At 47.2% G+C, this 25383-nt stretch overlaps 1 protein-coding gene across 1 annotated transcript in view; it reads left to right on the top strand.

Moving 5' to 3' along the window:
* PODNL1 (podocan like 1) overlaps positions 1-25383 on the top strand; it is an 867675-nt gene that overhangs the window by 369530 nt on the left and 472762 nt on the right. Inside the window, exon 4 of the mRNA XM_069604378.1 lies at positions 19735-19799. Within this exon, the coding sequence (XP_069460479.1) occupies positions 19735-19799 (65 nt within the window). The remainder of the gene's footprint in view (positions 1-19734; positions 19800-25383) is intronic.

The following is a 25383-nucleotide window of genomic DNA, read 5'->3' as shown; positions in this document are numbered from 1 at the left end:
TCCCTGGCCTCACCTGCAGCGGGGGGCCCTGCCCCAGCAGTGGCAGCTCCGTGATGCAGAAGGGAGGAACAATTAGGAGGACAAATAGACTCTGTAAAGGGGGAGTTAAAGATATCATTGAAACAAGGGCCATAGCGCTCGGGAAATGAGCGATCAAGTGAGGCAAGAGTAGGGCCGGCTACAGAAGTAATGGGATTGATAGCTTGACGTAGAAGAGGGTAGGATTCTGACCTGATTGGGGAGAAGATTCTCTGATCCTCAATATCAGGCAGAGTGTTAATGACTGCTGGAGCATGTTTCCACACATCAGATCTCTCACTGCTTGGGGCCTGACTGGGAGAGCTATTCACCTGGGCTTCTGTTGCAGGAGCTATGGGAGGAGTAGAGCTGAGGTTTGGCAGATTGCATATACTTGTAATGCATTGTTAAATGAGGCGTGTAGATCTCCACACTTTTCCAGATAATATTTGCACCATTTGATCAGCAATACTTTTGGACTTCAGTTTATTTGACCGAATATCTCAGCCTGAGGACAAGGTAATCCATGAACTTTAAGAAGTAAGCCACCGCCACGTGGTGTTTTACCTCTGTCGCCAACTTTCAGGGGAGCTTCCATATTTGTTCTGTCTTCGTTGCCCAATGGAGGCAGCTCTGCTTCTTTTAGTAGATCATAGACCTCTTCAGTTCTGGATCGAATCGGCTGGGTGTCGAGCTTGATTGATCTGCTCTGGCCCTCAATGAGTTTGTCAGGATATCTAGGATGGCATTAGTGGGATTGTTGGACTTCTGGGAACATCCTTGGCAGCCAAAGGCTACGGGCCGCTGTATGGGCTCAAGCCACTGGGACAACGTGAGGTCAAAGATTTGTGTGGATCTGTTGTAGTGTATACGCTTGAGCTTGGACAACAAAGAACTCTTGGGTGTCAAGTGATACTGAGTGGTAGACGGTAATGATCGGAGCAGATACTAGATGGACAAGGAAAGGACACTGGAGCAATATATTCAGAGAAATCAGCTTGGGAGTATGCCCATTTTGTCTCAATGTGGTCAGTTATAGGCATTTAAATGTAAAGGTGGTCACTGGTAGCCTGAACGCCTCTACTGAGCAAATCTGAGGGAACATCCATATGGCCCCTAGAAAGGGCTAGGGGCTAAAATGCCATTTACAGGATACACAGAGACAAGGGATTTTGAAAGGTTGGGTGGTAAGAGCAGAGAATACAAGTGATGCTAATGAATTGGGTCACAAGTAGTTTTGTAACTGGATAGTACTTCTTGGGCCTGCTGTAGGGAATGGACATTGGAAGGTATTGTAGGAGGCCTACCCTTCTGGTGCATTTACCATTTCATTTTGAAGTCGGGTACCAAGACAGTAGTTAAGTTGGCATCCAAGAGCCACAATTTCATTGCGAAAAGACAATCTAGAGAGTGGTTATTAATTAAGGTGGGCACATGCTTGGTGATCCAGCACATGATAAATTAACAGCGATGAAGGCATCTCACAGGGCTTTCTTGGGCGTATGAGCATGGACTCTGCCAGGGGTTTTGATAGGTCTGGAAAACATCTGGGGCTATGCTAATGTCGGACTCTGGGCTTCCTAGCCTTTTGGTTATAGACCCTGAGCTGCTATCCGGGGCTACACCCCAGAGACCTGGGGCTATAATTATAATTAGATATTTATAACACGCTTAATACCAAAGAGGTTTCTAAGCACGGACCCAGGATTCAAACCTGTGTTGCTCTGCGCCGGCTTGCTTCCAAGGCGAGCACGCTGCCAGTGAGCTATATAGCCCTTCGGCAGCCCCTAGCAACGCCTCAGGACTCTGCAATCCTCTGCGCTCAGAGAGAGCCGGAATGAAAGGTTCAATGGGCCTCATTACGACCCAGGCGGTAAGTTACCGCCTGGGCCGTTGTTAGGGAGAATTCTCTGTTTAGGCTGAATTTCCCTACCTAGTGAGTCCCCCAGCAGCTTTGCTGGATTTCTGGGGTTTCTTTTTTTCTCCTGCCAAGAGTGAGACTCTTTTACCCTCACTCTTGGACATATTGAAGTGTGTTTTCTTGGTTAAACCTTGTGTTGAATGGGCTATGGGGTCTTTTACTCCATAGGGCCTCATGTATTTTTGTGATGTGGGTTACACAGCACCCTCTGTGCCGTGACCCAGGGGTGTCCTAGGGACTCCCCAACATAGACTCCATACCCTGGGACTGACTACTGTCTCCCAGGGCATGTAAAGTCACCAAAGACTTTGCTAGTCTTGAATCCTGAACAGAACCAGTACAAACCATCATATTGTGGACGTACTGGCTGGGGCAATTCGATTGCCCCAGGGTCTGTTAGTCGAGGGGGCACGTCTCCGTCCCCCCTGATCGAGTTTTGGCTGGTGGCAGTGGAAACTACTCTTTATATTCGTCCGCGAATATTTCCCTATGGGATTTCCCATTGTTTTAGGCTAACACATTTAATTATTTATTTACGGTAGCCTTAAACATACCGCCGGTTTATATATTTATTATTATAACTCCGGTTGGGACTTTTTGCCAAAACTTGATTCTAAAATGGCGTTGGCGTTCGCCTCTGTAACTCTGACCCAAAGTGGAGCCCTTTGTTCCACTTTTGGCGGGCTTCTCCACAGAAGCCCTCCAAAGTGGTGCCACTCTGTCTGGGGTACTTAGGAGGTGTGGAGGGGGATTTAGGCACCCTGGACTGAGTTACCTTGGTAACTCAAGTCGCACTCCGTCCTGATTGGCCCAAGTGGTGAGCCGGCCGGCTCACCACTTAGCATGTTTGAGTGACAGCTAGGCTGGGTGAATGGGGGTTTGCTGCATAAAAGCAGGGCTTTGGGGACTGGAACTTCAGAAGTCGCCACAGGACCAAGAATCCGACGAGGGAAGAGCTGAGCCGACCTGCTTCGACGACACCACCCGGTGGAGCCCTGCTGAACCGTCTCACCACTTTTCCCGACGACCGAGGAGAACTCTTAACAGAGTGACTCCTTCCCTTGACTGGTGGGGACAACCAGTTTTTCGCCTTCTTTTCGCTTCTCGAGGTATCTCGTGGCCGCCTTGCCAGTGCCAAGCACCCCGGCAACCGGAACCCCACCACCTTTTACCCCAACCACGAAAGTCGGTACAACCCTTTAACCGGAGGACTCCGCGGCTGGTTTCTTCCCGGGCAGTGCAACGACCTTCTTCTTCTGCTCTTCAGCGAGAACTTCTTCTCCCCTGACCGACGTCGAGCCTTGCTGCCACTGCCTGGAACAACTGCCACCGCTGGAGGATCCTTTCCACTTAAGGTACCGTGTTCCGCCTGGCTTCCCTTGCCACCGACTGTACGGGGTAGATTTAGCCCCCGGCTTTCGAACCTGGGAGTGCCTGGGACACCCTGGCTAAACTTTTTAAGCCACTCTAAACTCTTTCTAACTCTTTGCAAGACTTTGAATCCTTAACAACAGTGTGATCTTGGGCACATTTTCGCTCCGGCTACTCTAAGAGTGGGCCCTGCCTAGTGACTTTTGCTCACCTGTGACTTTGTGCTTCTTTGAGTCTATTGCAAGTGTTCTGGACCTTAGAGTGGTGTGTTTAACCCATTCCTGTTCTTTTTTACCCCTTTCTTGAACCTACTAGAGTGTCATCTAACGTTAAGCGCTCACCTCTGTTTTAATTATGTGGTGTTAACTTAGAGTTGTCTAGATAGGAGTAAGGGTTGGAACTGCTGTCATTATAACTGTGTTTGAAGTGTTTTTACTATATTTTGCTAGAGTGATTTCAACTTATGTGTGTTTTATAAATAAATAACTATATACTTTTGAAACCAAGCTCTGGTCAGTGTTTGCTTGTGCTATTGTGTCTGAGTACATATTGTGTATACTTTGCATACTGCCTAACTCTTCTTGAGGGAAGTCTGACTGCTCAGCCACAGCTACCAGGTAAATCTGGGTGGTGCAGACTGCTACCAAGTGGGTTTACTGCTATACCTGTAGTCTTAAATCTTTTGCAGTGTTCCCCAAGGGAACTGCACAGGTTTCTGCCTAACACTGGTGTACAGCGGTGGGATTTGTATTGAGTATACATTTTATTGTGCTTTAGATACCTTAGTGCAACTAACCACAAGGCTTAGCACTGTAAAAGTAATCCTCTAACATGTCAGTTATAGAAAGCTATAGTCAAGAGTCCCTTGCAGCCAAAACTGCTGATTGTTTAAGAGTGCTCTGTAAACATAAGGATCTCCTGACTAAGGGCAAGAAAATGGAGCTGATTGAAAGATTGTTAGCTAACCAAAGTCTGGGTGATGGTTCAGAGGAACCTACCACTCCAGTAACTGTAGATGACAGTACTGAAATTAACATGGAGCAAAATGTTGATGATTCTGAGGAAGAGTCAGAAGAGGAGGGTGAGGCTGTTGTGACTGTCCCCCCTAGGCCTCTGCCTGCTCTACCTGCTGTACCTACTGGACCTTTACCAGGTCCCCCATTTAGTCCTCAATACTTTGAACTGGAGAAAATGAAACTAGAATTGGAGTATAAGAAACTTAATGCTCAAACTGACAAAGAACTAAGGCTAAGGGAAATGGAGCTCAAGTATGACTTAGAAATGAAGAAATTATCTGTTGAGAATGCTTCTCTCTCTGGCTCCTCTAGAAGTTCCAGTCCTAAAAGACCCCGGATGCCTAAAGAATTGGTTGGTATGTATGAGCCTAAATTGGATGTGTTGGATTGGTTGTCTCTGTTTGAATATAATCATGGGCTCCAGAACATCACAGGAAATGACTTACTCACCTGGTTGTTCTCTAGGCTTCCCCCTGTTGCAACTGATGTGGTAATGGAGATGGGGGAGGAGGATAGGAAGGACTATGAATGTGTGAAACTAGCTTTGATAGCTAGGTTTGGGAAGACCCCTTCCCAGTATCTTAAGAGGTTTAGGAGCCTCAAAAAGCATGATGGTACCCCTTGGGCTACCTGGGTGAATGAATGTTTGAAAAACTTAGAGGGATGGATTAAGGGTTACAAGGTGAACACTTATGAAGGTATGAAGAATTTGTTTATGTTGGAGACTATTTATGATGCCTGCTCTCCTGAGCTCAGACAACACTTGGCTGATTCCAGGGAATTAGATTCCCGGAAACTAGCTAAGGCTGCTGACTTGTGGGTTGCCAACAGGGCCACTCACAAGGATTCTGGGGTCACTCAAAAGAAGGATGGGGAGAAACAGCCTAAAAAGGACTCCAAAGAGAATTCTAATACTACAAATTCCAAAGAGGGCCCCAAACAAAACTATAAGGGTAAGCCACCAGGGAAACCAAATCAGGCTAGTATACCTCCTGGTCCCAGACCAGAAGGAGGTCAGAACAAGCCTCCATTCCAGCGAGCCTTTGGCTCATGCTTTGTTTGTAAGGCTACTGACCATGTGAAAGGAGATCCCAGATGTAAGGGTAAACCTTCAGGGGTCCAGCTTGCCTCCTTAGCCTTCGCTCCAGAAGAGGAAGTACATATGGCAAGTGGAAACTTTCTATTACTAGCTGATGAACCCACTGGAGTCTCAGCTAGTGTTTCTTTAGTCTCTCTGGGGTTGTGGGAACAACAGAATTTAGATGTCTATAACTCTATCCCAGATAATACTAAAGAGTATTATAAGGACAGTGTCCAGGTGAATGGTCAGGAGACTCCTGCCATTAGGGATACTGGAGCCAGCATAACTGTGGTGGATGAATCATTTTTCAAGGCAGAGGATGTTGCTAAGGCACCCAAATGTCTCACCAAGTTAGCTGGTGGGCCTGTGCAGATGTGTCCCCAGTTACCAGTTCTCATCCAATGTAATGATATGGCTGTAAAAATACCTGTCAGTGTACAATGTGAAGTGCCAGGTAGGGTTCTGTTGGGTAATGACCTCAAAGCTCTTGGAGTTGTATCTCATACCCCCAGACCACCTAGCAAAAGGTTACAGGAACTCACAAAACCTGCAAGAGAGAAAACCCTGAGAGGGTTATCTCAGGAGATGATGACAGAAATCACTCCTCTCCCACTGGAGCAACTTACTGCAGTAACTACCAGATCAGGAGCAAAGGGGCAACCCAAGACTCCTAGGAAAAAGCCAGCAGCAAGCACCCCAGTGCTTCCAACAAGGACTTCCCCTAGGTTGTCCAAAGTTACACCTGTAACTCCACCTCCAGCTGAGGCTGAGAGGGAGGTACAACCCTGTGTGGTTGAGCTAGACTCTGAGGAAGAGCTAGAAGGAGGCCCCAACCTTATTGGAGATTTGGACCCTGAGGACCATCCTGAGCTGCAGTCTTTACTGGCAGAAGGTGGGCCTAGCAGGGCAGCTTTTCGTAAGGGGCAAAGAGAATGCCCAACTCTGGAAGGTCTCCGCCACCAGGCAGCTTCTCAAGCTGATGGGCAAGAGCCTGGGAAGTATAGGTTACACTGGGAAGATGGCCTCTTCTACAGTGAACCCACTGAGTCTGAACCTGGAGATTACAAACGCCTTGTAGTCCCACAAGAGAACAGACAACAGTTCTTACAACTAGCCCATGAGATACCTTTGGCTGGTCACTTGAGTTTCAAGAAGACCAAGGAAAGGCTCTCACTCTACTTTTATTGGCCAAAGATGGGGGCTGAAGTAGATAGATATTGTAAGAGCTGCCATACCTGCCAGACTTCTGGTAAGGTTGGTTCCAAGAATGTGGCACCTTTAGTGCCTCTCCCAGTTGTGGGAGTCCCATTTGAGAGGGTAGGGATTGACATTGTTGGTCCCCTTGATCCTCCAACCTCCTCAGGCAACAGGTTTATCCTTGTTGTAGTAGACCATGCTACTAGGTACCCTGAGGCAATTCCTATGAGGACTGTTACAGCTCCGGCTGTGGCTAAGGCCCTCCTCGGTATTTTTACCAGGGTTGGGTTTCCTAAGGAGGTAATCTCTGACAGGGGGTCAAACTTTATGTCCCACTACATGAAAGCCATGTGGAAAACCTGTGGAGTTACCTACAAGTTCTCAACCGCTTACCACCCTCAGACAAACGGGTTGGTTGAAAGGTTTAACAGAACCATGAAGAGCATGATAGGTGCTTTAGAAGAACCCCTTAAGAAAAAGTGGGACCTTCTACTGCCATGCCTTCTCTTTGCTTATAGAGAAGTCCCTCAGGAGGGAGTAGGTTATTCTCCCTTTGAGCTTCTCTATGGCCATCCAGTCAGAGGCCCATTGGCCCTGATTAAGGAGGGATTGGAAGGTGCTCCTCCCCTCAAGCCAGTCAGAGTGACTGACTATGTGATAGGTCTCCGGAGGAGAATGTCACACATGATGGCAGAAGCAAGTGACAACTTGAAAGCTGGTCAAGCTCTGGTCAAACATTGGCACGACCAGAAGGCTAACATGGTTGAGTTTACTCAAGACCAGCTAGTTCTAGTTATGCTCCCAACAAGGCAGAGGGCCTTGCAAGACAAATGGATGGGACCCTTCAAGATTGTGGGAAAACTTGGAGAGGTCAACTATCTGGTGGATCTGGGCAGACCCAGGGAAGCTCCTAGAGTCTTCCACACCAACCGACTAAAAGCATACATCTCCAGACCTGATGTAGGAGCCTTGCTTCTAGCTTCAGCTGCAGAGGAAGAAGAGAGTGAATCTCTCCCTGATCTCCTCCGAGGTGTGCCTTTAGATGAAAAAGTTGAAGGAGTCAATCTCTCTTCAGACCTGACACCTGAGCAACAAGAGGAGTGCAAATCTATGTTAAATCAGTTTGCCTCCCTGTTCTCACTATCACCAGGCTTGACCCCTTGGGGTCAGCATGAGATACTCACTGGTGACTGTCTGCCAGTCAAAAGCAGAGGATACAGAATGTCAGAACATGTCAGAACCCACATCAAAGGAGAGGTCAAGAAGATGCTTGATCTCGGGGTAATAGAGCCCTCTACTAGTCCATGGTCTAGCCCAGTTGTGTTAGTACCAAAGGCAGGATCCAAAGACTTGAGATTCTGTGTGGACTATAGAGCTCTAAATGCAGTCACCAAGACTGATGCCCACCCTTTGCCCAGGACAGATGAGTTGGTGGATAAACTTGGTGCAGCCAAGTACCTCAGCACATTTGACCTGACGTCAGGCTATTGGCAAATAGCCCTGACAGACCATGCCAAGGAGAAAACTGCATTTTCAACCCCAGTTGGCTTGTACCAGTTTAAGGTCATGCCTTTTGGACTAAAAAATGCACCTGCCACATTCCAAAGGATGGTGAACCAGGTTCTGGCTGGGATGGAAGACTTCTGCATGGCATACTTGGATGACATTGCAGTCTTCAGCCACTCCTGGGAAGAACATGTGACCCACCTAGGACATGTGTTGCAGGCTCTGGAACAGGCCCATTTGACAATCAAAGCCAGTAAGTGCCAGATTGGTCAAAGTAAAGTGGTCTACCTTGGACATGAGGTAGGAGGTGGAGAAATAAGGCCTTTGCCCAGCAAGATTGAAGCTGTGCAAAATTGGACAACACCGACTACTCAAACCCAAGTGAGAGCTTTTCTAGGCCTCACTGGATATTACAGGAATTTCATTGAGAACTATGGGACCATAGCTTCTCCACTGAATGTAATCTCCTCTCCCAAATTCCCTAAAAAGGTAAAATGGAATGAGGAGTGCAATCAGGCCTTTGAAAAACTGAAGAGAGCTCTTTGCCAAGCTCCAGTCTTGAGAGCTCCTGACTACCACCAACCTTTCATTGTACAAACTGATGCTTCCAATGTAGGTATAGGTGCAGTTCTAAGCCAACTGGATGAGAAGGGTAGGGAGCACCCCATTTGCTTCATCAGTAGAAAACTGAAGGATCCTGAGACAAGGTGGGCAACTATCGAAAGAGAATGCTTTGCTATTGTGTGGGCACTGAAGAAGTTTAGGCCATACTTGTATGGTTCTACTTTTGTTATTCAGACTGACCACCAACCCTTGAGATGGTTAATGCAAATGAAAGGGGAAAATCCAAAACTATTGAGATGGTCAATCTGCCTGCAAGGGTTTGATTTCACCATTGAGCACAGGTCAGGGTGTCACCATCAAAATGCTGATGGACTCTCTAGGATGTATATCATCGACTAGAGGTATGAGGTTCATCCAGGAGTGGATTAAATCCTCCTGTCCCTTAGTCTGGGGGGGGCGAGTGATAGGGAGAATTCTCTGTTTAGGCTGAATTTCCCTACCTAGTGAGTCCCCCAGCAGCTTTGCTGGATTTCTGGGGTTTCTTTTTTTCTCCTGCCAAGAGTGAGACTCTTTTACCCTCACTCTTGGACATATTGAAGTGTGTTTTCTTGGTTAAACCTTGTGTTGAATGGGCTATGGGGTCTTTTACTCCATAGGGCCTCATGTATTTTTGTGATGTGGGTTACACAGCACCCTCTGTGCCGTGACCCAGGGGTGTCCTAGGGACTCCCCAACATAGACTCCATACCCTGGGACTGACTACTGTCTCCCAGGGCATGTAAAGTCACCAAAGACTTTGCTAGTCTTGAATCCTGAACAGAACCAGTACAAACCATCATATTGTGGACGTACTGGCTGGGGCAATTCGATTGCCCCAGGGTCTGTTAGTCGAGGGGGCACGTCTCCGTCCCCCCTGATCGAGTTTTGGCTGGTGGCAGTGGAAACTACTCTTTATATTCGTCCGCGAATATTTCCCTATGGGATTTCCCATTGTTTTAGGCTAACACATTTAATTATTTATTTACGGTAGCCTTAAACATACCGCCGGTTTATATATTTATTATTATAACTCCGGTTGGGACTTTTTGCCAAAACTTGATTCTAAAATGGCGTTGGCGTTCGCCTCTGTAACTGACCCAAAGTGGAGCCCTTTGTTCCACTTTTGGCGGGCTTCTCCACAGAAGCCCTCCAAAGTGGTGCCACTCTGTCTGGGGTACTTAGGAGGGGTGGAGGGGGATTTAGGCACCCTGGACTGAGTTACCTTGGTAACTCAAGTCGCACTCCGTCCTGATTGGCCCAAGTGGTGAGCCGGCCGGCTCACCACTTAGCATGTTTGAGTGACAGCTAGGCTGGGTGAATGGGGGTTTGCTGCATAAAAGCAGGGCTTTGGGGACTGGAACTTCAGAAGTCGCCACAGGACCAAGAATCCGACGAGGGAAGAGCTGAGCCGACCTGCTTCGACGACACCACCCGGTGGAGCCCTGCTGAACCGTCTCACCACTTTTCCCGACGACCGAGGAGAACTCTTAACAGAGTGACTCCTTCCCTTGACTGGTGGGGACAACCAGTTTTTCGCCTTCTTTTCGCTTCTCGAGGTATCTCGTGGCCGCCTTGCCAGTGCCAAGCACCCCGGCAACCGGAACCCCACCACCTTTTACCCCAACCACGAAAGTCGGTACAACCCTTTAACCGGAGGACTCCGCGGCTGGTTTCTTCCCGGGCAGTGCAACGACCTTCTTCTTCTGCTCTTCAGCGAGAACTTCTTCTCCCCTGACCGACGTCGAGCCTTGCTGCCACTGCCTGGAACAACTGCCACCGCTGGAGGATCCTTTCCACTTAAGGTACCGTGTTCCGCCTGGCTTCCCTTGCCACCGACTGTACGGGGTAGATTTAGCCCCCGGCTTTCGAACCTGGGAGTGCCTGGGACACCCTGGCTAAACTTTTTAAGCCACTCTAAACTCTTTCTAACTCTTTGCAAGACTTTGAATCCTTAACAACAGTGTGATCTTGGGCACATTTTCGCTCCGGCTACTCTAAGAGTGGGCCCTGCCTAGTGACTTTTGCTCACCTGTGACTTTGTGCTTCTTTGAGTCTATTGCAAGTGTTCTGGACCTTAGAGTGGTGTGTTTAACCCATTCCTGTTCTTTTTTACCCCTTTCTTGAACCTACTAGAGTGTCATCTAACGTTAAGCGCTCACCTCTGTTTTAATTATGTGGTGTTAACTTAGAGTTGTCTAGATAGGAGTAAGGGTTGGAACTGCTGTCATTATAACTGTGTTTGAAGTGTTTTTACTATATTTTGCTAGAGTGATTTCAACTTATGTGTGTTTTATAAATAAATAACTATATACTTTTGAAACCAAGCTCTGGTCAGTGTTTGCTTGTGCTATTGTGTCTGAGTACATATTGTGTATACTTTGCATACTGCCTAACTCTTCTTGAGGGAAGTCTGGCTGCTCAGCCACAGCTACCAGGTAAATCTGGGTGGTGCAGACTGCTACCAAGTGGGTTTACTGCTATACCTGTAGTCTTAAATCTTTTGCAGTGTTCCCCAAGGGAACTGCACAGGTTTCTACCTAACAGCCGTGACTTTACCACCATGGCGGAACCTCCAGGGGCAGAACTCAGACATAGCTATATCATGTATTCATTAGCTCCAGGAGCCAAAGCACAAGCTGAGCCAGAGACTGCTAAACGGTTTAAAATTTCTACAAAATAATTTTACAAATGCAAAATGTACAAAGAGGGAAAGATAGACATTTATCTTGAAGCCAGGCTCCAGCCATCATCAGCAGGTGCGCTTCTAGAGGCTTCTAGAGGCTGGTATCACACAAGGACACACATACTGCCAATGCCATGGCTGGAGGCACAAAGGAGCAAAGTGAATGCTTTGGGCTTCTCAATGGACACACCCCATGCCATTTATTTGGTTTTTCATTAACCTTAATAGCTACACACACCCTACTCTCTAGGTACTCGTAGGTACTCGTGGCCCTCAGCCCTTTTTATGTCAACATCATTGTCCTGTGTTACATATCAAGACCTCTCAATGTCACACGCCAACATCCCTTCCTATGAGCTCTTCTCATACTATGGACACCCCGGGCATGTCATGTGAGAGGACCTCCCCGACTTCCAGTGCTGAGCACTACCCTATCATGGTGTTGCTCCCAGACCATCACGCCATGCGCTGAGGCCAATCAAACCACCTCATGTGCGCAGATGAATCATGTGGCTGTATGGGCTCAGACCAACCTTTCCATCTTGTTTATCCGGATCACCACAAGCCCTTTATGTACCCAGCCCAATCTTCACCTTGTGTGCCTGGACCAATCTTTACCACATGTACCCAGAACAGAAAGTGCACTGCATGCTCCCCCCTGCCCCAGCCATCCTCCTTTCTCTTTTGAGCATGAATCCGTCTTGGCTTTCACTGAACCCCCTGCACTAAAGCCCTTCGCCATTTGCACCCCTCCCCCTCTCCCCCACTCCTTCAGCTCTCAGAATCTACCAGCCCTGCCCTTTTCCTTACACCATCTCCTGGACCTTCCACTTCTACCTAGTGTTTCATATGTACTCTTGGCACAGTAGATAAGCATCATGTTATATTTAGCACAAATGAGCTTCCTCTGCCCTTCGAGTGTGTGTGCTATATATCCCTTGCTACCCTCTGGCATGACCGTGTGGCTTCCCTGGCACCTCTGCAATTCTGTGACCCGCCTCCCCACCCTTCATGATCAGTGCTTTGATGCCACTTTGTTGGCGATAAGGTGCTATACAACACAACAATAAAATCACAAGGCAGCAATAGACCTAAATCTAATGTATGCCTCGCTCTACGGACATGTACAGCAGCTGGCTACTAGTCCACATGTATCACTGTCTCTAATGGGCGCCTCACTCTACGGACATGTACAGCAGCTAGCTGCTAGTCCACATGTATCACTGTTTCTAATGGGTGCCTCACTCTATGGACAAGTACAGCAGCAGGCTGCTAGTCCACATGTATCACTGTTTCTAATGGGCGCCTCACTCTACGGACATGTACAGCAGCTAGCTGCTAGTCCACATGTATCACTGTTTCTAATGGGTGCCTCATTCTACGGACAAGTACAGCAGCTGGCTGCTAGTCCACATGTATCACTGTCTCTAATGGGCGCCTCACTCTACGGACATGTACAGCAGCTGGCTGCTAGTCCACATGTATCACTGTTTCTAATGGGTGCCTCACTCTACGGACAAGTAGCTGCTAGTCCACATGTATCACTGTTTCTAATGGGCGCCTCACTCTACGGACATGTACAGCAGCTGGCTGCTAGTCCACATGTATCACTGTTTCTAATGGGTGCCTCACTCTACGGACAAGTAGCTGCTAGTCCACATGTATCACTGTTTCTGATGGGTGCCTCACTCTACGGACAAGTACAGCAGCTGGCTGCTAGTCCACATGTATCACTGTTTCTGATGGGTGCCTCACTCTACGGACATGTACAGCAGCTGGCTGCTAGTCCACATGTATCACTGTTTCTAATGGGTGCCTCACTCTACGGACATGTACAGCAGCTGGCTGCTAGTCCACATGTATCACTGTCTCTAATGGGTGCCTCACTCTACGGACATGTACAGCAGCTGGCTGCTAGTCCACATGTATCACTGTCTCTAATGGGCGCCTCACTCTACGGACATGTACATCAGCTAGCTGCTAGTCCACATGTATCACTGTCTCTAATGGGCGCCTCACTCTACGGACAAGTACAGCAGCTAGCTGCTAGTCCACATGTATCACTGTTTCTAATGGGTGCCTCACTCTACGGACAAGTACAGCAGCTAGCTGCTAGTCCACATGTATCACTGTTTCTAATGGGTGCCTCACTTCACGGACTTGTACAGCAGCTAGCTACTAGTCCACACGTACAGCAGCTAGCTACTAGTCCACACGTATCACTGTTTCTAATGGGTGCCTAGCTGCTAGTCCACATGTATCACTGTTTCTAATGGGTGCCTCACTCTACGGACATGTAAAGCAGCTACCTACTAGTCCACATGTATCACTGTTTCTAATGGGTGCCTCACTTCACGGACCACTTTGTGACCCGTTCCCCTACCATATTGATTGTACTGTATCATTTCTGTCTGTACTCTGTACCTTCAGGAACCAATGTTGATCCCAAGAAAAGCGCCCAGTTACCTGAGGGTTTGGCCGCGCTATACAAATAAACAAACTAAACGAAACTTAAAAGATATATATTTCAAATGGAATGTGCCGTCCCACGCATTCCTCATCTTTGATATTCAAGTCTGCTTGCAGCTTGCTTCAGATTTCTTTTTACAAAGGGTCTAGCGTCGTGTAGCGTCGAGTCTTGGTCCTTGATGGCTTCTGTAGCGTCCCTCATGACGTCAACACTGGCATATGAAGCACACGTGCTGACCGTTACCTCTGTTCCATTTTTCTCTGCATTTCTGAGTGCTTCAGAGCTATTTGCCCACCAACATTTCAATTACGTTTGTCTTCAATCAATATTCATTCGAATATGTCCTCGAAACCGAAGACAGGCTTCAAACGGTGTACAGACTGTGGGTCAAAAATGTCTATCACAGACCCTCACCACGTCTGTCTGTAGTTCTTGGAGTCGGGCCACATAGTGGACGACTGAGGCTCGTGTCAAAACATGACTGTCAAGGCCTTGCAGGAAAGGAAGGGGAAACTCGATTCAGGTATGCCCTCTCCGGCCGTTACCCATCTAAAAGAAAGTCATCTTCCGAATCGAGGGATGTTTCCCCGATTAGAAAATGTCCAAAACATCGAAGATAATCGAGGTCCGGTTCACGACGCTCATCATCCTCTTCGCATAAGAAGAGTAAAAAATGGTGTCACAGATCCTCGTCATTGTCGTCTTTCACTCCTAAAAAGGTTTTGTTCCCAAAAAAGAACTCAGGGACCAAAGGAAGGGAGTCACATGGATAAGTACTGAAATTGTTAAGTCTCGGGAGGATAGCTCAGCGTCAACGTGCTCGCCTTAGAAACAAGACGACGCAGAGTACCAAGGGTTCGATTCCCGGGTCCACGCTTAGAAACCTCTGGGTATTAAGCACGTTATAAATAACCTATCATATCATAGAATAGAGCTGGAAAAAGGAAAGAGGTTCAGTCAGGTAGCCAGTTATAACTTCATATTTTAATATTAATGAAGAGCATTGTAAAATACATGATGCATTCGCAAAAAATATCAACATTAAAAATCATTTAGTTTAATAATAGTGCTAAATATTTGTATCAAAAACATTTATAAAAGAGTTTTTTGTTAATACATTTCTTGACCGATGCTAATAGGAGTCATGCATGTCCATCTCAATATTAATACATTTCGTTAGTTGATGGAGATGCTATTGCAAACAGTACTACAGGCAAATAAAGTGTAAAGTGCCCAAGTGCTAAGTGCCAAAAAAAAAACTTGACTATTGCGGAATTAGAAACATTCTGATTGAAAATGCTTGAAGTTTTCCAGAGGCAAGCTCCTCCGAGTGCCCCTCTAAAGGAGTCAGAGAAAAAGAGCCACCCCTTGGCGTCTGAGAAGACTAGTAGGGAGTCTTGTATGTCGCCTTCTCGGATGTCTAAAGGCATGGGAAGTGAGACTCCTCGACACAAATTTGGAGGAGTCTTCTTCGACGCACAAGAAAAAGCCTGTGCCGACCCACAAGAAAGTCTTCATCTTTGGAATCAAAGGCATTGTGTTCATCTCCTGAACCTTCGAGGCATGTCATCCACCTGCAGCCATCGACGCATTTCAAACTGTCGGCTCATTCACTGACCACTTTGGGAGGGGCGTCAAAGCCTTTGACGCCTTCAACTTTATCAGAGCATTCAGCGCTTCAAAGACTGCAAGGCCTATGGCTGAACCGACCAAGTCATTCAAACCCATTTCACGACCTGATTTCTTCAGGCAAATGAGGTCTATTTTTGAGGAAGATGATGAGGAGGTCCAGCCCCCTTTTGGGTATGAGTATGGAACACCAAATGTTCACTAAGAACTGATTTCTGAAGAGTCTAAGATACAAAATCTAGTAGAAACTGTTAAAGAAACCAGCAGCTGGGAAACAACACCATAGACTGAATTTGGTAACCCAAAGGTAACTGGTTATGGTGGTCCTTCATTCAGATTTGTTAGTTGTAAAGTGGCTGAATATCTGGGATGGTCTAAACCCGCAGCTACTATGGAAACGTATGATCTCATTGATATCGTAGACAGTGGTCCGGTTAAGGAGGCTGTGTTACCATTTCATGCAGCCTTAAGGGTGAGAATTATGGAGAAATGGCTAAAACCAGATTCCGTTCACTTGTTAACAAATTATTAACAAAAAAATACAAAATTGCTTCTTTGGACCCTCCTTTTCTGAACAGGCACCCCACACCAGAAATCCTGGTTGTTCAAGCAGCAACCGTTTCTTCTTTTCTATTTTTTTTGGGATCATTTTATTTATAATTTTAGAATAAGCCATACAAAAAAAGGTCACATCAACATATCCATAACTTCAGAGATTTGCAATTGGACTACAAGATGCATAAAGCTACAGCTTATCCTTCTACTCCGGCAGATAAAGAGGATAGAAGAGTTGACTCTTTGGGAAAAAAGAGTATTTTGTGCAGGGAGCATGGCACTAAAATCGGCAAACGCTACTAGTGCCATAGCTAAATACACACACACACCCTTTGGGTTGTAGCTGCTCTTGCAGCAGAACACATTCCAGAGGGAGACACAAGAGAAGGCTTCTCAAGCCTATTACAAGATGGAAGAGATGCCATGAGGCAATCTTTACAGTCCAGCCTAGATACAGTGGATTCAGTAAGCAGATCCATGGCTGCCGGTACAGTGCTTAGGCGCATGTCTTGGCTAAGGAAATCAGGATTTTATGCAGACGTCCTGGCACGTTTGCTTGACATGCCGTTTGACAGAACTTCTCTGTTTGGAGAAAAGGCTGATAATAGCCGGGAGAAACTGCAAGCTTCTCGAGCTGCTGCAAAATCATTAGGGCCGGCAATCCGACAACCTCAATCTTCAGGTCAAGGATGATAATAATAATAATAAGAATAATAATAGATGCAGAGGACGTCCTTTTTGTTTTTGTTCCTCTGTCCCTGGAGGACAATGACAATTCTTGCAAAGAGGACATAGAAGAGCGCTCCGTGGAGGCAGTGGTAGAGGAGGAAGACCGCCCGTTCAACATCCACAGTTACCCTCAACTGCAGGTTGTACAGCAAAATGCCTCCCTCACCCACAAGACAGTGGTAGGAGGCAGACTGGCATATCATCTCCTGGTGCTACAAACCGCAGCAGACGGTTACCATCTCCCATTTGATCAGCCTTGGTTCCAGATCCGCTCCTTCAACAGGAGATTCTCTTCCTGTTGGAGAAAAGTGCAATAGAATTGGTGCCTGCAGAGGAGAGGAACCAGGGTTGGCATTCTCCTTAGTTTCTAATCCCCAAGAAGGACGGAGGTGTGCGACTCATCTTGGACTTGAGATGTTTGAACAAGTTCCTCAGGAAGGACAAGTTCAAGATGGTAACTCTTTCGCAGATCCTTCAGGCCCATTGACTCCAGGATTGGTTGGCGTCATTGGACATTCAGGATGCTTCCTTTCATGTGCCGATCCATCTCAAGCACAGAAAGTACCTGAGGTTCACAGTTGGTGGTTCTCATCATCAGTTTCGAGTTCTGCCATTTGGGCTCACCTCAGCCTCAAGGGCTTCACCAAGCTTATGACAGTGGTGACATCAAGTCTAAGGGCTGGGCTTCTCCCTGAACTTCAAAAGTCCCACTTGACACCTTCACCGAAGCTTCAATTCTTTGGAGCAGTCCTGCATTCAGCCTCGGGAAAAGCTTCGCCACCCGAGTTAAGGGCTCAACATCTCTTGCAGAAGGTCCAAAAATTCCAGAGTGCCCAACGTATTCCAGCATACCACTTCCTACGGTTCCTCAGCCTCATGGCATCCTACATTTTTCTGGTGCCAGAAGCCTGTCTGAGAATTAGATCCCTTCAGTGGGCTCTCAGATCCCAGTGGTCTCAATTCTCTGGCCGAATGATGGACTTTCTTCAGGTCCCGACAAAGGTCGCCCAGGATCTCCTGTAGTGGGCCAGCCGAGAGAATGTGATGAGAGGAGAACCCTTTTGGCAACCATGGCCAGAGATGACAGTTGTGACAGACGCCTCCCTCACAGGATGGGGAGTGCACATGAAAGATCTTTCAGCAAGCGGACACTGGTCTCAGTCGGAGTCCAGACTCCATATCAACCTTTTAGAGCTGTATTTTAAAGTGCAATTGTGATACAATTTCATAAAGGCTTAACAAACTTGCTTCCGCCTATTCCCTTCATTATGCCGTCATGGGATTTCAATCTAGTACTAAGATGTCTTATGGGAGTCCTGTTTGAGCCCTTACATTTGTGTCCTTTAAGGATGCTTGCCTTAAAATCAGCCTTTTTAGTAGCTATCACATCTGCCCGTACGTTAAGTGAGCTACAGGGCCTGTCTTCCAAACAACCTTTCATCTCCTTTTCCAAGGACAAGGTCATTCTAAGAGTTAAGTCGTCTTTCCTTCCGAAAGTTGTGTCGTAAATTTCATCTTGCACAACCTAGCATGTTACCATCTTTTTATCCACCTCCTCATCCATCAAAGGAGGAGGAGAGACTACATCTCCTGGACCCTAAAAGGGCACTAAACTGCTACATTACAAGAACAACAAGTATTCTTCAAAATGATCAACTGTTCATCGGTTACGGCGGTCAAAGATTAGGCTTGGCGGTCACAAAACAACCAATCTCTAGATGGATTGTCATGTGCATAACAGAAAGTTACTCTTTGGCCGGCAAAGACTCGCCCGAAGGTTTGAGGGCGCATTCCACTAGAGGGGTGGCTGCTTCCTCAGCTCTGGAAAGAGGTGTACCAGTGAGGGACATTTGCAGAGCAGCAAACTGGTCATCCCTTCATACTTTCAGTACATTTTACTATATAGACTCTTTATCAGGAGAGGAGGCCACATTTGGCAAAGCCGTCCTTCATGACATAAACACATAGGCAAATTCTTGGCACCCACCTCCTAAGGCAAACTGCTTTGGGAGTCTATCAAAGATAAGGAATACGTGGGAGGACACAATCCATTCGAAGGGCAAGTTACTTACCCCTGGTAACGTTCTTTCGACTGGATGTTCCTCCCACGCATTCCTCATTGTCCTCCCATCCATCCCCTCTTGCTTGCCTAGAATTTCCGTGTATTACACCTTCCTTTCTCGCAACATCAAGATTCTCTCCTCCTATGATACAGCATGCAAATTAAAGGAGGGAAAAAACAAAGAACTGAGGTAATGGTCAGCACGCTTTCTTCATATACCAGCGTCGACGTCAAGAGGGACGCTACGGAGGCCATCAAGGACCAAGACGCAATGCTGCACGATGCTCGACCCTATATAAAAGAAATTCCGAAGCAAGCTGCAAGCAGACTTCAATATCAAAGATGCGGACTACGTGGGAGGAACATCCAGTCGATAGAACGTTACCACGGGTAAGTAACTTGGTCATCTAGTGCATCCCAGGGCAATGCTTTTCACCAAAGATTGTAACCATCTTTTCACATTCCATCTAACTATGGCGGGTGCTGACTAGACCCATTCTTGATGTACTGGATTGTCTTTTCCCTACCTTTTTTAACCTCCCATCTGATCACGTATGATCCAGGATCCATGCATGACATACTATGGGGTCCTTTCACTGCCGTTTCCCCTTCCATCTAGCCAAAGTTTGTCCTGGACCCATCGCTGCTGTACCCCCAGCACCACAGGCTGTTTGGCTTTGCCTCGTGAGCTGTTTCTCTTCCATGAATGTTCCTGGACTGATGCACGCTGCACATGCAGCAACACAGAGTATGTTCCTGCTTGACGCTCCCCCTACCTTTCCCCTCATCCCAGTTTTGGCAGATGATATAAATGGGCCCTGGAAGATAAAGTGATGTGCCCAGGTTTACACTGTTTGCTTCTTATCTAACCCCTTGTTTCCTTCCACCCTCAGGTCTCCCGAATGAGGAGTTTCGACTGCTTGAGAGTTTACAGTATATCTATCTGGCCAACAACAAGGTGTGTATATCCATCCCCAGCCCCGAACCCGCCCTGACCCCATGGGTGGAGGGAGGGGGCAAGAGAGTGCGAGGGAGAGAGTGGAAGGCGGATGGGTGTAGAGGGAGAGGAATCAGGAAAGAGAGAGGAAGATCTGTTAAGATATTATAGTGTTAAAGTTCACAGTTTTAACTGATTATTAATTGATTATGTATTAATTATGCAAAAAAAGTAATTCATTCATTGATTGTGATTTTCTGTGATTTTAATGTTGATGATTGATGTGTGAAAAGTTCAGTTTTGTACTAAGCACACGATAAATAAATTAAAAAAATAAAAAAGAGGAAGGAAGCGGTGAGAGAGCAAGAATGTGTGTGCATGCATGTTTGCGTGTATGTGTGCGTGCATGCCTGTGCACGCGCACAGCATTTTCCCAGAAAATTGAGTCACCTTTGAAGCACTTTGGGCAGGGTTCAAATCAACAACCTCTGGAGTGCTACCCAGAGCCTTTCTCTCTCCAACAACCTGATGTTATGTTATGGGAATTTCTGTAAGCACACGTACACCCGAAGGCATCTTGGCGCTGACGAGGCAAGGAGAAATCCGTAGCGCAGCTAGGAAAGCAACGTTTTTAGGCCTTGACGAAAGGCGAGGTGATCAGAAATGTCACGCAAAGGAATAGGAAGGTTGCTCCACAATCTTGCAGCAGCCACTGAGAAAGCACGGCCACCCTTACGGGCCAGTTTAAACCGAGGTACCGCCACCTGCCGGGTGATTTGAGTGTGAAGGGTACGTGTGGGTTAGTAGGGAGTGAATTTTCTTTGTAGATATTCGGCTCCGGTTCCATGAAAGGCCCAGTGAACCATACACATGGACTTGAACAAGATGCGCTGAGCAACAGGGAGCCAGTGTAGTTGTCTCAGTAGGGGAGTCATATGGGCTCCAAAAGGCGGACGCCCAATTAGGTAAGCAGGTTGGGCCGGATAGAGTGAGTTGCAGTAGTCCAAGACACTGAGGACCAGGCCTCCCACCACTGGTGCCTGACCAGCAGTGGGAATGAAAGGAAGGACTTTCTGGAGAACCCTACGTTTAAAATGATGCGATTTGCAAACCACTCCGATCTGCTGATCCATGGTCAGAGTGGCAGAGAAGTGTACTCGCAGGTTCCTAACTGATAGGACGGGTATACGGAGAGGGCCCAGCGATGGGGGCCAAAAATCGGCCATCCAGAACAGATGAGGGGTAGAAGAGCCCACAACCAAGACTTCTGTTTTAGTGCCATTAAGCTTGAGCCAATTCAGCTTCATCCATAATCCCAGTTCCTCCAGGCAGTTTTTTAGCCTGTTAGCTGTTTCAGGTTTTGTTAGGGCCAGACGGACCAGTATCTGGGTGTCATCAGCGTATGAGTAAAAGCGGAACCCATGAGATTCATCGATGGGCAGATTGAAGTCTACCCTGGTAATTAAATCAGGATATTTGGTTTGAGGTTCCGTCACAAATGCAGGGAATTCAGTATAGAATATAATACCCGCCCCAGGGGGTCGATAGACCAGCAAAACTGTAAGAGTGCATGTAGATGAGATTGAGGTACTTAGGGACCGTACTGATGACTTTATACTGGGTTTTATAGATCAAAGCAACTCCTCCCCCAGGATGGAGGGTGGCGCGATCCTCATGGGCTAGAGAGTAGTTTTCTGGGAGAGATTGAACAATCATCGGGCCAGATGTCTCTCTGAGCCAGGTTTCAGTAAGGAAAAGGAGATCAAGGCCTTTGCCGGACAGGAGATCATAACAGTCCATATGGTGAGCAGCTAGTGAGCGTGCGGTGAGTAGAGCGCACTGTAATGCAGCTGAAGGTGCTTCTAGCCTGATGATCAGGGCTTACACGAAGCCCATGGGCCGTTTCGTGTTCGCCGGAGCATGGCATAGCAAAGTACTGTGTTGAGTCCAGCCCGCTATATTGGGTGGTTCCAAAAAGTGCAGTGCCTCTTGCTCCCTCCACGCACGGACGTGCACAGACAGGCACAGATGGGCACAGACGGGCTTGCCTTAAGCGCGCCTTTGGCGCGCTGACAGCTTACCCGCTGCACCCGTCTGCTGCGCTGACTGTGTGTGTGGCACATAAATGTCGTCAATGCTGGGGGGACCCCATTGAATGCTGCAGGCCTTGACCAAAAGACATAAGAGTTGTTGAACTATGGGGCAGGAATCCTGCAGGCCACGGCGGCAAGGACACCGGGAGGCTGGACTGCATACCACAAGGTGAGTGAGTCAACTGGGAACCTGCTCCCTCTCGTCTGTGGATCCGTGAGTGGCCTGAAAACCCACTCATGTGCGAACACACTTGTACACCCAGGACAGTTTCTAGCCAACTTGGTGCCCAGGGTGAAACATCAGAATGCCTCCCGCACCCTGACTGGCACACGTCACTCCCAAACTAAACCTATGAAGAAGGGGCACGACAAAACCCCTCCTCAACATGAATAAATATTGCTATGCAAATGAAGCTGGTTTCATTACATTGTAATGCAAGTACTTCACAGCCGAAATCTAATGTGAAAACACAGCTGCTGCTGCCCAAGTAAATAGTTCTTCTGTGACCTGCCCTTAGGGAAGGCCTTGCCTGAATGCAGTTTCAAACTGCCCGTACGGGCACACTGCGCTGTGACCTGCCTACCGGGGTCTGAGGGCACACTGTCCACTGGCCTTGTGTTGCAGGTGTTCTATTCATATGTTTCGCAAGGGGCAATACTATGCTAACAATATGAATTATTTTCTGATGGAAGGTTATCATTCCAAGATGGACGGTCTGGAACACTCTTATTGTACTCGTTCAAAATACCTCTATGAGAGTGGGAAAGGGGCCAAATAGCACCAATGAGGATTCCTGTATGCTGTGCATTGCATTAAATCACAGAGCATTTCAGGACGAGAACAGTGATCAGAGATCTCTATATTGGATAAACAAGTCTGTGGTAAAAGGACTGCATGTGTGAATCTAAAAATTGATGCATGGCGTGGTGCTCGCATCACTGTTCTCAACACTCACCCCAACATTAAAATGTTGGATGTAAGTATAAAATGGCTGCAACATCAGACACTGAAATGGGGCACAAGGGCTCTTTTGCTTCTTGTTTTTGAAGAACTTTAGACGAGGAAGGTCTGGGTCTCAGCAGTGTGAGCATGCCCAGCCCCCAATCCAGAAACATCTTTAGGGAATTATATGTACAGACAGGACAGGGTACTGCACAGGAGCGACCCAATAAACAATGCACAGAAAGGCTACACAGAAAGGATTGTACGTTTTACAAACGTCAGCCTGACCAGTAATAAGCTGAGGAAGCATTTTAAACAAAACTGGCTTCTGATGCCTGGTAAAGGGTCCACAGTTCCTCATCCACTACCTCCTCACTATTACGCAGGCTTTGCGGGTTATTTCTGCAAAAACGAGCAGACCCATGCTTTATCTAACGTAGCTGGCATTAGAATCCCTTATTAGTGCTGGCCTGCAGCTAGTGAAAATCATGGTCTGGCAGTGTAGAAAGGGCGTTTGGCCTAGTGGATTTACAATACGAGGCAACTTCTTTGATTGGTTCCTGTGTTTAGTGTGGGCACAGTGTGGCATGCTCGTCAGAGCCACATACACAAAACGTTCCAGTGTGCTATTGTATAGACATTGAGCACATCAGACAAAAACAGGCATATGAGCTGTTACATACGGGAACGCCACATAGACATCATTAACCAGCAGGGTGGTGGCCTGTGCAGCGCACAAATCATTGCTGCACACATATCACTGCATTGATTTGCTATGGACTACTGTCTGCATGGCGACTCACAATGAACTCTGCTTTCCTAATCAAGGTGCCAAGTGACACTGAGATGCCATCTGGACTGCGCGCTAGGCAGTGGCTTGTTTAGACAATTAAAAGACCTTTGATGCTGAGAGGATGCATTTAGTCCATGTCCCAAAGCAGCCACTAGAATACTTAAGCAAGAACATGACAGTTAACCTTCCCAGGGATGCGCAATGTGTAACTAAAAAGTAATATACAAAAGAAAACGTTTTGTTGCGTCAATTACAGACATGAAAATAAAAAAAATAGTTTACTACTTTTTCTGTGTGGCATTTTAATTCTCTTTGTAGAATGCATAGGTTTGGTCATCTAATTGATAAAATTGCTGGCTGGGTGAATTAAAATGACCCATGTTCATTTCTTAACACTGAAATGTTAAGCACAAACTGCATAAGAACAAAGGCTTGTTAATGAGCCATCACTTATAAATTGCCCCACCTGAAAGGCTGACAGAACAAAGAATGAGGGGCACAGGGTGTGTGACTCCAGAGAATCTCACACGCTGCGTTTGGAATATGCATTCCTTTGTTGGCATATTCTGAACGCATCGCAGTCATCCACAAGTCCGCAGAGAGCAGCCAGCTGCACATCACAGAGGGGCACTCACCGGCAAAATCAGACTCAGCTTTCTGGGTGGGCCCCTTACTGCGCCCCCCTCTGGAGCTATTTAGCTCTGCGCTCCAACCTGTCGCCCGCTCTGCCAGGGCCAAGAAACGTGGCTGTGTACACCACTGAGCAAGCAGGGGACCTGCAAACCGAAGACTCGGTGCCATTGCACAGACACCGATCAGCGCACATGAGGACCTGCACCAGCGCCATGACGGGTTGAGTCCTTAGTCATCAACCCCATTACTCCCAACACGCTTTCAGTGAAGCCTGCACTCAGGAGAAGCCACATCACATGAAAGAGTCACTCAGAAAAGGGAAAACACATTGGAAGGTTCCTAACAGACGACCCAACCCATCCTTGGCAATATTGAAACAGGTAGAGCCAGTGGAACAGTATGTAAAAGGGCAGAAGGAGCCAGTCAGCGTGGCAGTTATGATGCAAATCCAGAGTGGCCCGACAAGATAATAGAGAAAGAGCGTGAGAAACACTGAGAGAAGTTTACTGAACATTGCAGCTCAGTCCCTGTAAAGCCTCCAGGCCAAGGCCAGAGAGCGCTTAAAAAGAAAGAAGTGGAATGCAAGCCTGCTGAAGGCAAAGCGAATACGAGTGTGTTCTTACACGGAGATATTGGCACATTTTGGTGTAGCCAGCATGGACACATTTTACTACAGTGGCAACACTGGCATAATGGGGCGCAGACAGCATGAAAATGCCCTTACACTGGTATAATACTGACCCCACCAACACAGACGAGGAACACGCAAACAAGCTACGAAACTTCCCAGAAATATCAGTTGAGGCTTTCGTCAAACTGGTAAAACAAAGCAACAAATCGGGCTCTCCTGAAGACCCTTGCCCCCCGGACATATACAAAACAATTCTCAAACAAGGAACCCCCATGGAATACCACAGGAACCTCCTCAACCTCTCAATCTCAACAGGTAAAGTATAGCAGGCCTTCAAATCGGCTTACATCAAGCCTCTACTCAAAGACACAACAGGAAACGTAGAGGACTTATCTAACTACAGACCCATCTCCAACATACCATACATAGCCAAACTGCTATAAACGTACGTCTACCAAATAACCCAAGAATTCACAGAAGAGCATTGCCTACTAGACCAGGCACAAGTTGGC

Source organism: Ambystoma mexicanum, chromosome 3q (genome assembly GCF_040938575.1).
Source record: "Ambystoma mexicanum isolate Mex_15411 chromosome 3q, UKY_AmexF1_1, whole genome shotgun sequence".
Taxonomy (NCBI): domain Eukaryota; kingdom Metazoa; phylum Chordata; class Amphibia; order Caudata; family Ambystomatidae; genus Ambystoma; species Ambystoma mexicanum.
Note: the sequence above shows the minus strand (reverse complement) of the source record. Positions and strands in the feature narration are given on the sequence as shown.